The sequence below is a fragment of the Nannospalax galili genome, unplaced genomic scaffold, assembly GCF_000622305.1.
Source record: "Nannospalax galili isolate Female #2095 unplaced genomic scaffold, S.galili_v1.0 scaffold761, whole genome shotgun sequence".
In the NCBI taxonomy this organism is placed as follows: domain Eukaryota; kingdom Metazoa; phylum Chordata; class Mammalia; order Rodentia; family Spalacidae; genus Nannospalax; species Nannospalax galili.
The window spans coordinates 730,437-743,252 of NW_008346389.1; the positions used below are offsets into that span (position 1 = coordinate 730,437).

At 44.9% G+C, this 12,816-nt stretch overlaps 1 protein-coding gene across 1 annotated transcript in view; it reads left to right on the top strand.

Moving 5' to 3' along the window:
• The first annotated feature begins 452 nt into the window (after nt 1–452).
• The window catches only part of Mamdc2 (MAM domain containing 2), a 162,205-nt gene continuing 149,841 nt past the window's right edge, over nt 453–12,816 (top strand). Inside the window, exons 1-2 of the mRNA XM_008842749.3 lie at nt 453–824; nt 1,133–1,246. Coding sequence (XP_008840971.1) covers nt 791–824; nt 1,133–1,246 — 148 coding nt within the window. The 5' untranslated portion in view covers nt 453–790. The remainder of the gene's footprint in view (nt 825–1,132; nt 1,247–12,816) is intronic.

Genomic DNA, 12,816 nt, shown 5'->3' on the forward strand with positions numbered 1-12,816 from the left:
TTCCCATTCCTGTTTAGAACCTTCCAAACTATGATGGCTGTTTGGAGATGAGCAATGCCCTCCACCCCGTTTCACTGGATGAGGGAATGCTGAGCACCAGGCATGCCAGACATTCCACTGGCTAAAAACGGGGGTGCTAGTTCAAAGTTAGCCACCCTGGGCTAATCATGCTAAGCCTTCTGAAATTTAAAGCTTATCTCACTCCCACCATTTCCAAAATTTCTTCTAGCCTTCCCTAAGAGAATTCCATCCTCTTTCATTCTAAGAAAAAAGAGGTTAAAATTAGGGTCTGCCCCACGGGATTGACAGACCAGATGCAGGGAATCTGTACCCAGGAATAAACTGGTTCCCACCGCGGATGGGCGGGGCAGGAGCCTCTGGTCTCAACCCAACCAAGGACTCCTGGAAGGCCCGCCCCTTCCAAGTGTGTGCAAGAGGTCTGCTTCCTAGCTTTAAAATTCCCGGCGAAGGCATCGCGTGCCGACCTCTCCTCTACCCCAGTGGTGGCTGGCCTTTCAAAAGTGTGCAGTTGTCTCCTCCCTGTCCAGCCCACGGCTGTCCCAGGACCCGCTGGGCGGCGAGCGGCCCGCGGCTGCAGCCCTGCACAGCGTGCTCTGCACCCAGGCGCCTCGGCTTGCAACCCCGCTGGCTCTGCAAAGTTGGGAAGCTCCAGGGACGCGTTGCCGGGTGGCTTCTCCTGCGGGTCACCCGCGCCCCAGCCTCCCACGCTCCTGTCCCAGAGCCTCCGCAGCCAGCACCCCTCTTGGGTCCTCCTCCCTAAAGCGCCACCATGCTGCTGCGGGGCGTCCTGCTGCTGGTGCAAGGTAAGGCCCGACGGGGAGACCCCCGGGGGTGCCCTGGGGACACGCTCCCACTAGCGCTGTCAGGGCGCTGGGGCTCTTGGTGCCGACTAAGCCTTCCGAGGGTGCTTCCAGATCCTGCCCTGGCCAAGTCTGGGATTAGGATAGACGTAGGGTCATTCAGTGGGGCCCCTGGGAACGCTGAGGGAGGTCGTGCATCCTTCTCTCCTCCCTTCCTACTGCCTCCCCCCACCTACATCAGGTAGGTTCCCACAGCGCGTGCAAATGCCGCCAGGCAGAAGCCCAAACTGAAACTCGCTTTGTGCTCGCAGCCCTGCAGTTTGCCGGTGCCCTGGACCTGCCCGCTGGCTCCTGTGCCTTTGAAGAGGACACTTGTGGCTTTGACTCGGTGTTTGCGTTTCTGCCATGGATTCTAAATGAGGAAGGTAAGACGGGGTCTGGAGAGGGACCCGAGAGGAACGTTCTTCCTTGCTGGCTGGTTTTTCCCCACTCCACATGGACACTGTTATCTTGGAGTTAGTTCCCTTGGGAGGAAAAGTGTGAGTCATGGATCCTCCTTCAAATCCTCGTGCGGCAAGGAGTGGCCAGGGAAACCATGGGGGTAAGGAGTTTGTGTACCTGGTACTGAGCACGTGTGTCTCCCCCTCCCCAATCCCTAGTAGAGAGGGACAAAGGCAATCCTTCTAAGGATTGTCACCGACCAGCTGTGTGCCCCCTGCAGGCCGTTTAGCCTTGCTGGTCTTCAGCAGGCTTGTGTCTGAGCTGAGAAAGTTGGATGGAACTAGCTTTCAGAAAGCCATGCAGAAATGGTTCCACACTTGTGTGAGGGGAGCTCAGTTCTAAGACCTCCCAACTTGCCTCCACCCCACAGGGGTTTTCTGTGTGATTTCTCCTATCACCCTGTGTCTAATCCAGCACTGGACAAAAGAGGAACCATCACCAAAGAATGTCTGAGGCCACTGGGCTGTGGACTGTTGCCAACTGTCTCACTATCCATACTGCTTGGGTTCCTGAGACAAAGTTTAAATGCAAGGATTCAGTTGAATCTTTGCACTCTTGCTTCTCATAGAAAAACAATTTGTGTTCAGTTCCCAACAGCAGGCACTGGTGTCCCTCCTTTTCTTTCGCTCCCTGTATCACCATCATTTTAAAGCCTGATTCCCTAGACCATTTGGGACTGAAGATAAACCATGTCCTTTAAAAGACATGGTGCCATAAGGGAAGCCAGATGACTTTCCCCCAAAGTGGGGGGAAAGCGGAAATCATCCAGCCTGGCTTCCTGAAGCACGACCCTGCTTAGGGTGTGGGAACTGTCAGCACAGTGCTCCTTGCCTAGCTTTCTTTGGGGACTTTTCCCCCCATGAGCTTCCCTGCCCTTCGCAGGTGGCTGGCAGTTTGCAGAAAGGAGAATCTGAGTCTTTGAATGTTCATATGGTTGGTCTGTGTCACCTAGTGTCACTGAGTGACCAACTCTGAACTGTCAAAGGCACTAAGTAATAATCTTTATTTACCTCCAACACCTGCAAGTCTTGAAGACCAGTTTACTTAAGGGGCATGGGAAGAACATCTTGTTACTATGTGGGTTTCTATCTGCTGATGGCTTTAGGAAAGCCTTGAATCTCATCACCCCATTCCATTCTCTACACTGGAGCATTTTGAAAGATGGTGCTACCTATGTTATGGGCGTGGCTTTGGAGAGCATTTGTCTCTAGCACGGGGCGGCATCAGGATGATCTGCTGGGTGTGTTTGGACACAGCTTCCTGGCCCTCCTTGAGTTTCTGATTCAGTGGTCTGGACTGGAGCCTGAGAATTTCTCACAAGCTCTCAGGTGCTGGGACTATTGCTGCTTCTACTGATCTGGAAACCACATTTTGAGAATCCCAAACTTGTACAGTGTACACACACACACACACACACACACACACACACACACACACACACTCCTATGATGTTGGCCGTAATGAAGAAGCTTCTTGTACAGACCTGAGAGTGAACATCTCACTTGTTTCACTCTGATGTGGTCCTGGGGAAAAGGAAATAAATATCTCTCTCCAAACCAGAAACCCTTTCTCTGTTGCCCTTTGAGGACAGAACTGCTTCCCGGCCTGAATTGTGGGTGAGCATGCCACTGCCTGCTGAGCATAAGGGCCTCGCAGGCACATAGGAAGTGCTCCACTGAGTTGGCACCTCTGCACCAGGATGGCAGTTAAACGGTCTCCTTCAGGGAAAACAGGGAGATGCTTATTGGAAAAGGTGATTGCAGTCTAACAGCATAATGAAGGCACTGTGACTCTCCTTTCTTTCTAGCAGCTGCTGCTTTCTGGCTGGAGGCTGGGACCACTGGCTTGGCTGGGGGACATTAGTTCTTCCTGTTCTGAACACTCCAGGGCAGAATGGGCAGGTTAGGCTTCCATCCTACACATCAAAGCTTGGCACTCGGCTAGAACAGCCCACTAAAGACTTCAGGGCAGTGAGGCAGATGTATGCCAGCTGCTGTTCTTGCTTGCTAAGCAGCCATCACTGAGAATTCCCCCTTATACACTCATTTCTAGGTTAGGAAAATAAAGGTAATAAAATTGTCCTAGGCTAAAATTTGGCAAGCTGTTTGCAAGCCGCTCTGCAAATGTACTTCACCTTACTACAGAAACCTTTTGAAGCTCCTCCATGTGCTGGATCCACCACAGAAAGCTGTGAGTTTCACAGATTTTTATCCACAAGTCTTTGAAATACAAACGGCATTTCCTGTATGCCCTTGATTGGTAGATTAACCTACAGTGGAGAGAGCAATACCACCACCCAATGAAGGGAGTTAAGTCCAGAAACTAACCCGAAAATCAGAATCAAATCTGGGGTAGTCGCACACTTGCCAAGCCACAGAAAAGCTCCACTGCTGTCTGAAGCTAAGTGAGGCCCCTAGCTTTTGTTTTTCTACATGTTAGTTCTCTAATCATTTCTGATTACAAGTCCAATGTCACCTAGTTTATGATCATTTTGATATGTGTTTTGTCTCCAGTGGGCGAGTACAGCATTTTTGACAGGGCCGTGTGTTGATGGGGGTTGTGTATCCCAATGGAACCCCGGGGAAGAGTGGCTACATCAATGACCAGGCACTGTAACCTGGCTCTATCTGCTTTCCAGTTTTGACAACAGTTATTCTGTTTTCTTGGTTTCCCTCTATGCTTTTGTGGAATACTTAAAATTGTGGGTGGGACTGGAGAGATGGCTCAGCTCTTAAGAGCACTGGCTGCTCTTGCAGAGGACCCAGGTTCAGTTCCCAGCACCTACAAGATAACTAATAACCATCTGTAACTCCAGTTCCAGGGGATCCAATGCCCTCTTCTTGCCTCTTCGAGCATTGTACACATGTGGTGCACTTACATACCTGAAGGCAAAACACTCATACATAAAATATAAAATTAAATATTTTAAAAATTAAACTTTTTTTCCCATGTCAAACTCAAACTGGAAATTACTTCTAAATCTTAGGTTTGAATTAAATCTTAAGAAGTAACAGAGTGATTTTTATAACACCTTCTTTATTCATTTACCTTTAATAAAGTTTGCCTTTATTCATTCCTTATTCAGAGACTATTAGATCCCCTTTGAACAATGATCCTCAGCTAAAGTTGAATCTTTCCCCCGTGCCAGCTGTGGGGACAGAAGCCCTTTGGCTGAGAATTCTTGGAGAACAGACAAATGGCCTCACAATTCAGACCAGTGACTGAGTGGGCTTCAGCCTCACTCTCAGTTTTGGGTTAGTGCCTTGAATTGCTGCTCACTAAGGAAGCCCTTGGAGGAGTGGAGGGAGGGAGGGAATGAAACTAGACCCAAGGACTACTCCCTCATCTGTGTGAGGAAGGTAGATGTGGGAATAATTCTGGTTAGGAGGAAGGAACAAGGAAATCCAAAGCACTTAAAGGAATATCTACTTCATGTCTCCTTAGTAGTAAACAAGGAGGGAGAAATTGCCTAATGCAGGAAACAGTTGAATGGCCTTTGTATCTCAGAGCAAGTGATAACATGTATGGTAAGAAGATGTAACCAGGGCCTGGGTGGGGGACATGGTAGCATGTACGAAAATTTCATTGTGATAATATGAGTGTGTCTCTTTATGAGACCCCTTTCCTGCACCAAAACTCTTTCTTTCTCTTCTAAGGATACTCCCCACTGGCCCTCTGAGTTTCAGTTCTGCACACAGTCATGTGCCAGTTACTATTAATAGTGATAAATCCCTCCTGATATTTCTTGAGGCTCTGCTGGAGCTAAAAGTCTGGTGAGGATCCCAATGGCACTTTCTGGAAAAAGAAGCCATTCTTCTCCTCCCTTGATGACCTTGGGAGGCTGATGCAGCATCCTACCCACACAGCCCTGTTAGTCCTGTATTACCCTGCTGACCGTTTTTATGGTCTTCAAGCAGAGATCCCACTCCTCCACAACCCCACCTATAGAAGGCCAAAGCAAGCTTAGTGTATTTCTTGGATGCCTCTCAGAAAGATGCTGACCCCAAAGAGTTGACTAAACTGTTTCTGTAGCATCTCATGCAGCTTCCTGGAATTCCTGGGTATTACTGCTGCTGGGTCTGAGCAGCCTTGGTCCTGCCCTGGTTCCGCATAGGAGCCTCAGTCCTAGAGCCTGGCTTCAGAGGTTGTCCAGCACACAGTCTCTGTTTTGCACACTGTAGCCCAGACAGGCCACCACTCATGATTAGTGACCAGGTCTGTGGCAGCTTGGGGACAGGGCCCTGTCTCTTTGGCTGGCTTCGACTATTCCTAACTCTGAATGGCTGGTGAACATCCCTCTCTCTACTGGCTTCGGAGCCTCAGTGTATTGGAAACAATCCTTCAAAGATCCAATTGTACTTTAGACATATGGGAGAACACAGATCCCCAGAATGTAGTGCTTTGGGCCTACCAAACCCACAAAGCACTACATTTTATGTCACACCAAATAACATATTCCAATTGTACACATTCTGCCTGCCTACAGTCTCCGGCATGTAGGGAAATGACTTGGCTCATGGTAAGGACTCAGTGGGTATTTTAATGAATGAATTCAGCTCCAGACTGTGAAAATGCCCTGATGAATTTTCTCGTGTGCTGCTGCTGCTTTCTGTTCCTTCAAAGGTAGGTCCTTGTCATGAGGAGCAGCTTAAGCAGGTTGTTAGAAATGCAGCTGGCCAGCTTGTGTTAGAACCAGGCTCTGCTCCATCCAGGTTAGCCTTGGGTAAGTTATCTGTTCTCTCAGTGTCTCAAAGAGGAGCTAATAAGATTACTATTATCTCATAAGATTGCTGTGAAGATTGTACACAATGGCAACTAACACTGTAATAAACACAACTTGAGATTGTTCCCACTCTATTACCAGATTTGTACTTTATCGGTAATACACACATTATAAATAAACATTCATTCTTCTAGCTCAGCCTCCCAACACAGCTTCTAGGCTGTTAAGGACAGCATAACTCTTTTGCTTAGAGCTTAGAGCTTTATTTGCTCTTCATTCCAACCAGAGGAAGATGCTTATCATTTGGTTCTACGATAAACCTCCATGAGCTTCATCTCACTTTTGTGTGGCTGAAAGAGGATTTTATGTAAAGAAATGAGACTGCACGTCATACTTGGTTTATAGTCTCCTTCAGCAGCTTACCCTTTCTTCCCTATAAATTCTTCATTTGTGTCAGAGTGCTTTGCTCTCTATCCTTACTCTCCTTCTCACCCTGGCCTGGTCCCCTCTTATCTGTCCCACAGAGCTGGTGCCTCGGCCTCAACTGGCTCTGTCACTGGTTGGTACTGGTACCTCCAGTGAGACCCCCAGCCATGTTGATCTTCACTCCTTAGCTTCAGGAAGGCCCCTAACCCTGGCTTCTCTGTTGATCAGCTGTCGAGTTGTCCTTCCTGACCCTCCTTTTGAGACTTAGCCTGAACTGGCAATATCTCTAGCATCCTCCTGCCTCCCTGGCCTGTGGGATGGAGGTTCTCTGTCTGGCTAGTCTCCTTCTAGACCTCTGTCCGGGCTGAGTTCCTCCCCACTACAATTATAGTTACTAAGTGGGAAGCTGTTCTTCAGAGCCTGGCCTGCTCCCCCAGATTTTTAGGATGTTTCTCTTGTCATAATTACACAAGTCAGCCAAGGTCACAGAATGTTAAGCTTTCCTGGACATTTTCAAGTTTCTTAGCCTACAATGACCATGCTTTTGAATTGCGCATTAAGATATGATATTCACCAAAAGTCCTGGTTCTCACTGGGTGTGATAGCATATTCTAGAACGCAGGCAAGAGGATCAGAAGTTCAAGGCCAACCTGGGCTATGGAGTGAGACTCTGTCTCAACAAAAGAAAAGAGAGAGAGAGAGAGAGAGAGAAGAAAGGAAGGAAGGAAGGAAGGAAGGAAGGAAGGAAGGAAGGAAGGAAGGAGGGAAGGAAGGAAGTCTTGATTCTTAAAATAGCAGAATTTCAGAGGGGCTGGAGAGATGGTTCAGTGGTTAAGAGCACCGGTTACTCTTGTGGAGGACTTGGGTTTGATTCCCAGCATCCATATGGTGGCTAACGACTATCTGTAACTCCAGTTCCAGGGTATCTGATGCATTTTTCTGATATCTGCAGGCATTGCACAACACGGGTGCACTTATACATATGCAGGCAATATACTCATACACATAAAATAATAAATAAAATGTTTTTTAAAAATAAAAAAGTAGCAGAATTTCTTGTGTTAGGTTCCCAAAGGCTAAGATGTAGTCCTATTTCTATCTTATTTAACAAAACTTGGTTTTCAATAATTTGAGTTCTACTAGCAGAGATCTGGGCATTTCAGTAAGTAGGGCCAGCCAGTGGTGAATTTGTCTTGGGCATTCTGGCTGGTTGACCCTGATTTTCACTCCTACCAATTTTCCTACAACTCTTCCTCAACTTTTCTTCTACTTGCCTAATCAATTCTATCACGTAAATATATTCATGTACACAGGTCTAGAGTCTTGATGTGTTTGTCTATCTGTCTGTCTTCTACCTATCAATTCATTCATCCATTCATCCATCCACCCACTGGAAGAGGTCGTGCAGTTGCATACTGAAGAACACATTGTTAGTGATATAGGAAGAAATTATTTAAATGTGAGAAACCTCAGTGTATCTGAAATTTCTGTTGTGATTAACCCCCCAACTCCCCCATTTCATCTAGGCACTGGTTCCCAACTCTGGTCAGACAACACCTAAACAATTCTCTTAAGGTAGTCATGTCCAGCTCCTAGACCAAAGGATTCTGATTTATTTGTCTAGAAATAAGGCCAGACTTAGCATTGCTAACTAATGAGTGACTAACATCCATCTGTGGTTGAGGTTTGGGTGTAGGGATGACAATCATTCCACAGCCCCTTCAGATACAGGAAGGAAGAGACGCCATCTTGTTAGAAAGCCTTTGGTTATTACATCTGTCTCCAGGATGAAGTACAATCTGCCTAGTTTGGCACTCAAGGCCCTCATGATCTGCTTCAAATTATATTTCTAGCCTTCTGTCTCATTCATCCCTAATGGCCTGTTAGCAGCACATCCTGCTCTCTTGCCTCTCATTCTATACCCTTCTCTGCACCTGCTTTTCTAGTCTCCTGTGTACTCTGGCCTATTTTAAATGATACCATGTCTTGGGTGTGGTTTAACTGGTATATTACGCCTGCCCAAGGGTCTGTATGATAAAAGTTTGGTCTCCATTGTGGGAGTTTGGGGAGGTGCTATGGAACATGGGACGTCATTAGGTCACTGGGCGCATGCCCTTGGAAGGGACTGTGGGATTGTACCTATTTTTCTCTTACTCTGCCCCAGTTCCAGATATGGCTGTTTTGGTCTTCTGTACACTTCCACCATGCTGTGCTGCCCTCACCAGAAGCTAAAGAAATGGGGCTACCCGATCTTGGTCTCAAAGTTCCAAACAATATAAGCCAAGTAAACCTTTTTTATATATAAAATTAGATACCTCTGGTATTTTATTATAGTTCTGGGAAGCTGACTAATACAAATACTATTGATGCTTTAAGGTCCAATTGTTCATAGAATAATCTACGATTATCCCAGATGAGTCAAAAATTTCCCTTTCTTTCCTTTCCATGGATCTCTTCACTATCTACCCTCCTAATATTCTTATTTGTGTCTCCTACTGAGTCTCCATATCATCACCTTATCAGCATAAGAGTGTCACATCTTTGAGAACAGATATTGTATCCTTTTTTACGAGGCCTGACTGAGAGTATATAACATCAAGAAACACTGTGAACCTAATCAATCTCTAAAGCCCTTGTCCACATTGTATAGAAAAATAAAAACCCTTGACATTTCCCCTTGCATTGAAAAAGGTTGTGTTTAATAGTCTTCCTACTAAAGGACTTCAAAGACTGTACAGGCTTATGTTGTAATTTACAGATAAAGCAGTGGTGCAGTATCCAGCTTGCCTCACCAATACATGGCCCACTTCATCTGTGACATGCCAGTGGACAAACAGCTCTTGTATTATTCACCATTAGGGCTGCCTAATCGCCTTGATCACCTGCCATCATAAATAATCATAGCACAAACTTAAGAGCACTCCTGCTGGCTCTGAAAAGTATTTTTGGCAAGAGATTATTAGACTTTGAACAAGTTATTGAAAACTGATGTTTCTAAGGAACTCTAGTGTAAGATGTCAGTAATCGGCTATCTAAATAAAATACAAAGGAACTTGTTGAAAGGGAATCAGCTCCCAATACCAATAAGCTCTCTAGAGGGCTATTTTGAGTGGGAATAAAGTAGTGCAATGTTTAGGAAAGATTCTTCTGGAAGAAATATTTGTGTGACTTTTCTACTGGACATTGATTACTGCTGGATCTACCTGCTTATTCAGTAGCTATGAAGCTACTCAGTGTAGAGGATATGATATCATCAAAAGGGACACTAGCTAGTAGTCTGTTCAGTTGTCTAAGAGGTGACACAGGCCCAAATCAAAGCAGGGGATTATTGATGAAAGGGCAGGAGTAACTAAAGTACCACAAAGGGATTCAGCTGTTAGTACTAGAAGACTCTTTGGACGCAGTAACGACTCAAGGAAAGTGACCCACAAATTTCTACTTTGGGTAGGTGTCAGGTTGGTGGTACCAAGAATTGGAACAATTTCAAGAGGAACCACATGTTTAGGATGTACAAGATAAAATCTCTTTTGAGCTGCCTGGGAAACATACAAGAGGAGGTTCCTACAAGTGTTTGATGTTAGAATCTGGTCAGGTGTAGGCTAGGAAGGACAATGGCTGCAGAGTCTTCGGTATACAGATAATGCTTAAACTATTCATCACAGATGACATATTCGACCAAAGAGAATGTATTAAGTGATAATAGCAGGAGTCTAAGAATGGAGCTTTAGGGCTGGAGGGATGGCTCAGTGGTTAAAAGCACTGGCTACTCTTGCAGGAGATCTGGGTTTAAATCCCAGGACCCAAATGGTAGTTAACAATGGTTTATAACTCCAGTTCCAGTGAATATGACACCTTCTTCTGACCTCTGGGGGCATTGCATGACACAGACACACTTACAAACATTCAGGCAATACACTCATAGACATAAAATAATAAAAAATAAATAAAACATTTTTTAAAAGAATAGAGCTTTAAGGTCACTAAGGATCACGCATAGGAAGGAGATGGAGGTATGAAGGAAGCAGAAGGAATGAGGCTTATATGGGGGCCTGGAAAAGAAAAGAGTACATGAGACGAGTTATTCAATGGGAAGATGTGACTAACTTCATTCAGTGAAGCAGTGCACCATACAGCTTGGCCACTGGAATTGGCATTTGTACAGCTTTGGTGCTCAGCAGGTGCAGTTTCACTGCAGAACCAGATGTGTTAATGGGAACTGTAGATGGCTGGTGAAGATTGCTCAGCAAAAAGTTTGAATAGTAGTAAAGAGATCAGTTTTTGTTTTTGTAATGGTTTTGTTTGGTTTTTTGTTTTTGTTTGTTTGTTTAGGAAGTCGAGACTTGAGCCTGTTTATAGAAGCAAAGAAAGGGCAGGAGACAGGAATGCCTCTTCATTAGTTCTGGATTAGAACTGGCTTCCGCTTTGGCAGTTCAGAAGCCTCTAGGATGTAGGAGTTGCTTTGTCTCATCTAATCCAAAAGATCTCTCTTGTGAGGAGCTCATGGCCACTGGAGTATCAATTTCAGAATTCCATAAATGCATATTAATAAAGATTTAGCTGAATCTTTGGTAATTATAATGTATACCAGAACAGTTACTAAACAACAAAATCAAATCTTTTATAAACACAGGCGATGTCTCAGGTCTAAGGGAACTTCAGTGATAAAACACATTCCGTGTCTGCATTGGTGCAGCTCCCAATGAGAAGCATGGAGAGCACCCTAATGACAGAGTCACACCATAATTAAATTCTTTGACCTATAATTGACTTTAAATAGTGCCTGTTAAGCATGTACATTGCCATTATCACCTACATTCACAGCAATCTGAAGGTATTATAATAGACGAGGTAGTATGGCACAGGAATTAAAGCCACATACTCAAGGCAACACAGTGCTGACAGCCATCCAAGCCCACCTGGCTGCAAAGACGAGCTTGGGTGGGTCCTGGACTGCCTCCCTTAGTAAGCAGAATGGCATCTGTGCACTTGCAGAGGTCAGCACCAACAAGGTCAATCTGACAAGATTTGTGCTTCTCTGGAGATCGTGGAGAGCCTCTGAAAACATTGATGAGAAGGCAAATCCCAACTCCCCATCCCCCACCAGTTCCTCAGTTACAGCTAATGTGTCTCCCATGCAGTCTCAAACCTTGGGAAGAAGGCATCAGCAGAGGCAGGGAAATGTACTTTTTACTTCATTTTTTCCTTAACAGAGTAGAGTTTGCTCTGGGAGCCATTTGGAGAGAACTTCAGTTAAATTTTGCAACTTGACCTAAAATACTTTGGCCGTTTTAAGGAATACTCCCAAACTTCAACTTCATCTAGTATTACTGCAAAAGAATTAAAAGTGTACTCAGGTCAATGTGCTTTTGCAAGCTGCTTGTCCTGCCAGAGAAACATGCTGGTGCTTATTCTGTTACCCCAACAGAATGGCGATGCTCTGCAGCAGTGTGATCTATAACGTAGCTAGATGCTTAGAGAAATTTCCATTCCTTATTTGAAAAACTTCTGCCTTGCTGCCAAGGACAGCTGAAGTGTTATTTGGGGCTGTGCTTATAATGAAGATGGCTTTAATACCCTGTGCTTTCCCGAGAAGCTATTTCTTGTGCTTACCAATGTTTTAGGACTAAGACCATCTAATCTGAAACTACAACTCAGGAGCTTTGCTTTTTTAAGCCTCTATGTAGTGTTCTATTCCTGTGACTTTGTGAAACCCATATATTAGAGTAGAAATCTAGAGAATTTCTTTTGGAAGTGTGTTTTGATCCTGCACCAGGCAATTTTAAAGTATATACTTTATGGAAAGAAGTGCTTTGCTTTCCATTTACAAATACTAAAAATTTGGAAAAAGTGTTGGAAATCACACCGTTGTTTCTGAAAACTTTCTCCTTTTTTCACAAATGCTGATGAGGAAGATGTGAATCAAATTTGTGTGTGTGTGTGTGTGTGTGTGAACACTGATGGTTAGTGCCCTCTTGAACTCACATTTAATACACAGAAAAAATGAAAAAAAATGACTGTATCCTAGGTTCTGTAGAGCAGTATAGATTTTCATCTTTTTGTCGACATAAAATACAGTCATTGCCATGGTCCATCTGAATATTGTACAGCATGAGAGACACGGTGCTGCACCGTGAGGATGCACTGCACTGGCACGTGACGTGGCTCACCCCGAAGCTTGGACTTGTGGACAAAGACTTCTATCTGCTTTGTAAGAATGTGCTTTAAAAACTACTAAATTTTAAATAAAATTGTGATAGATACAAAGCATAACTCCCAGGTTTTTTCACCATTACATTTAAAGAACATATCAGTAATCACCAATGATGATGCCTTAAATTCGGTCAT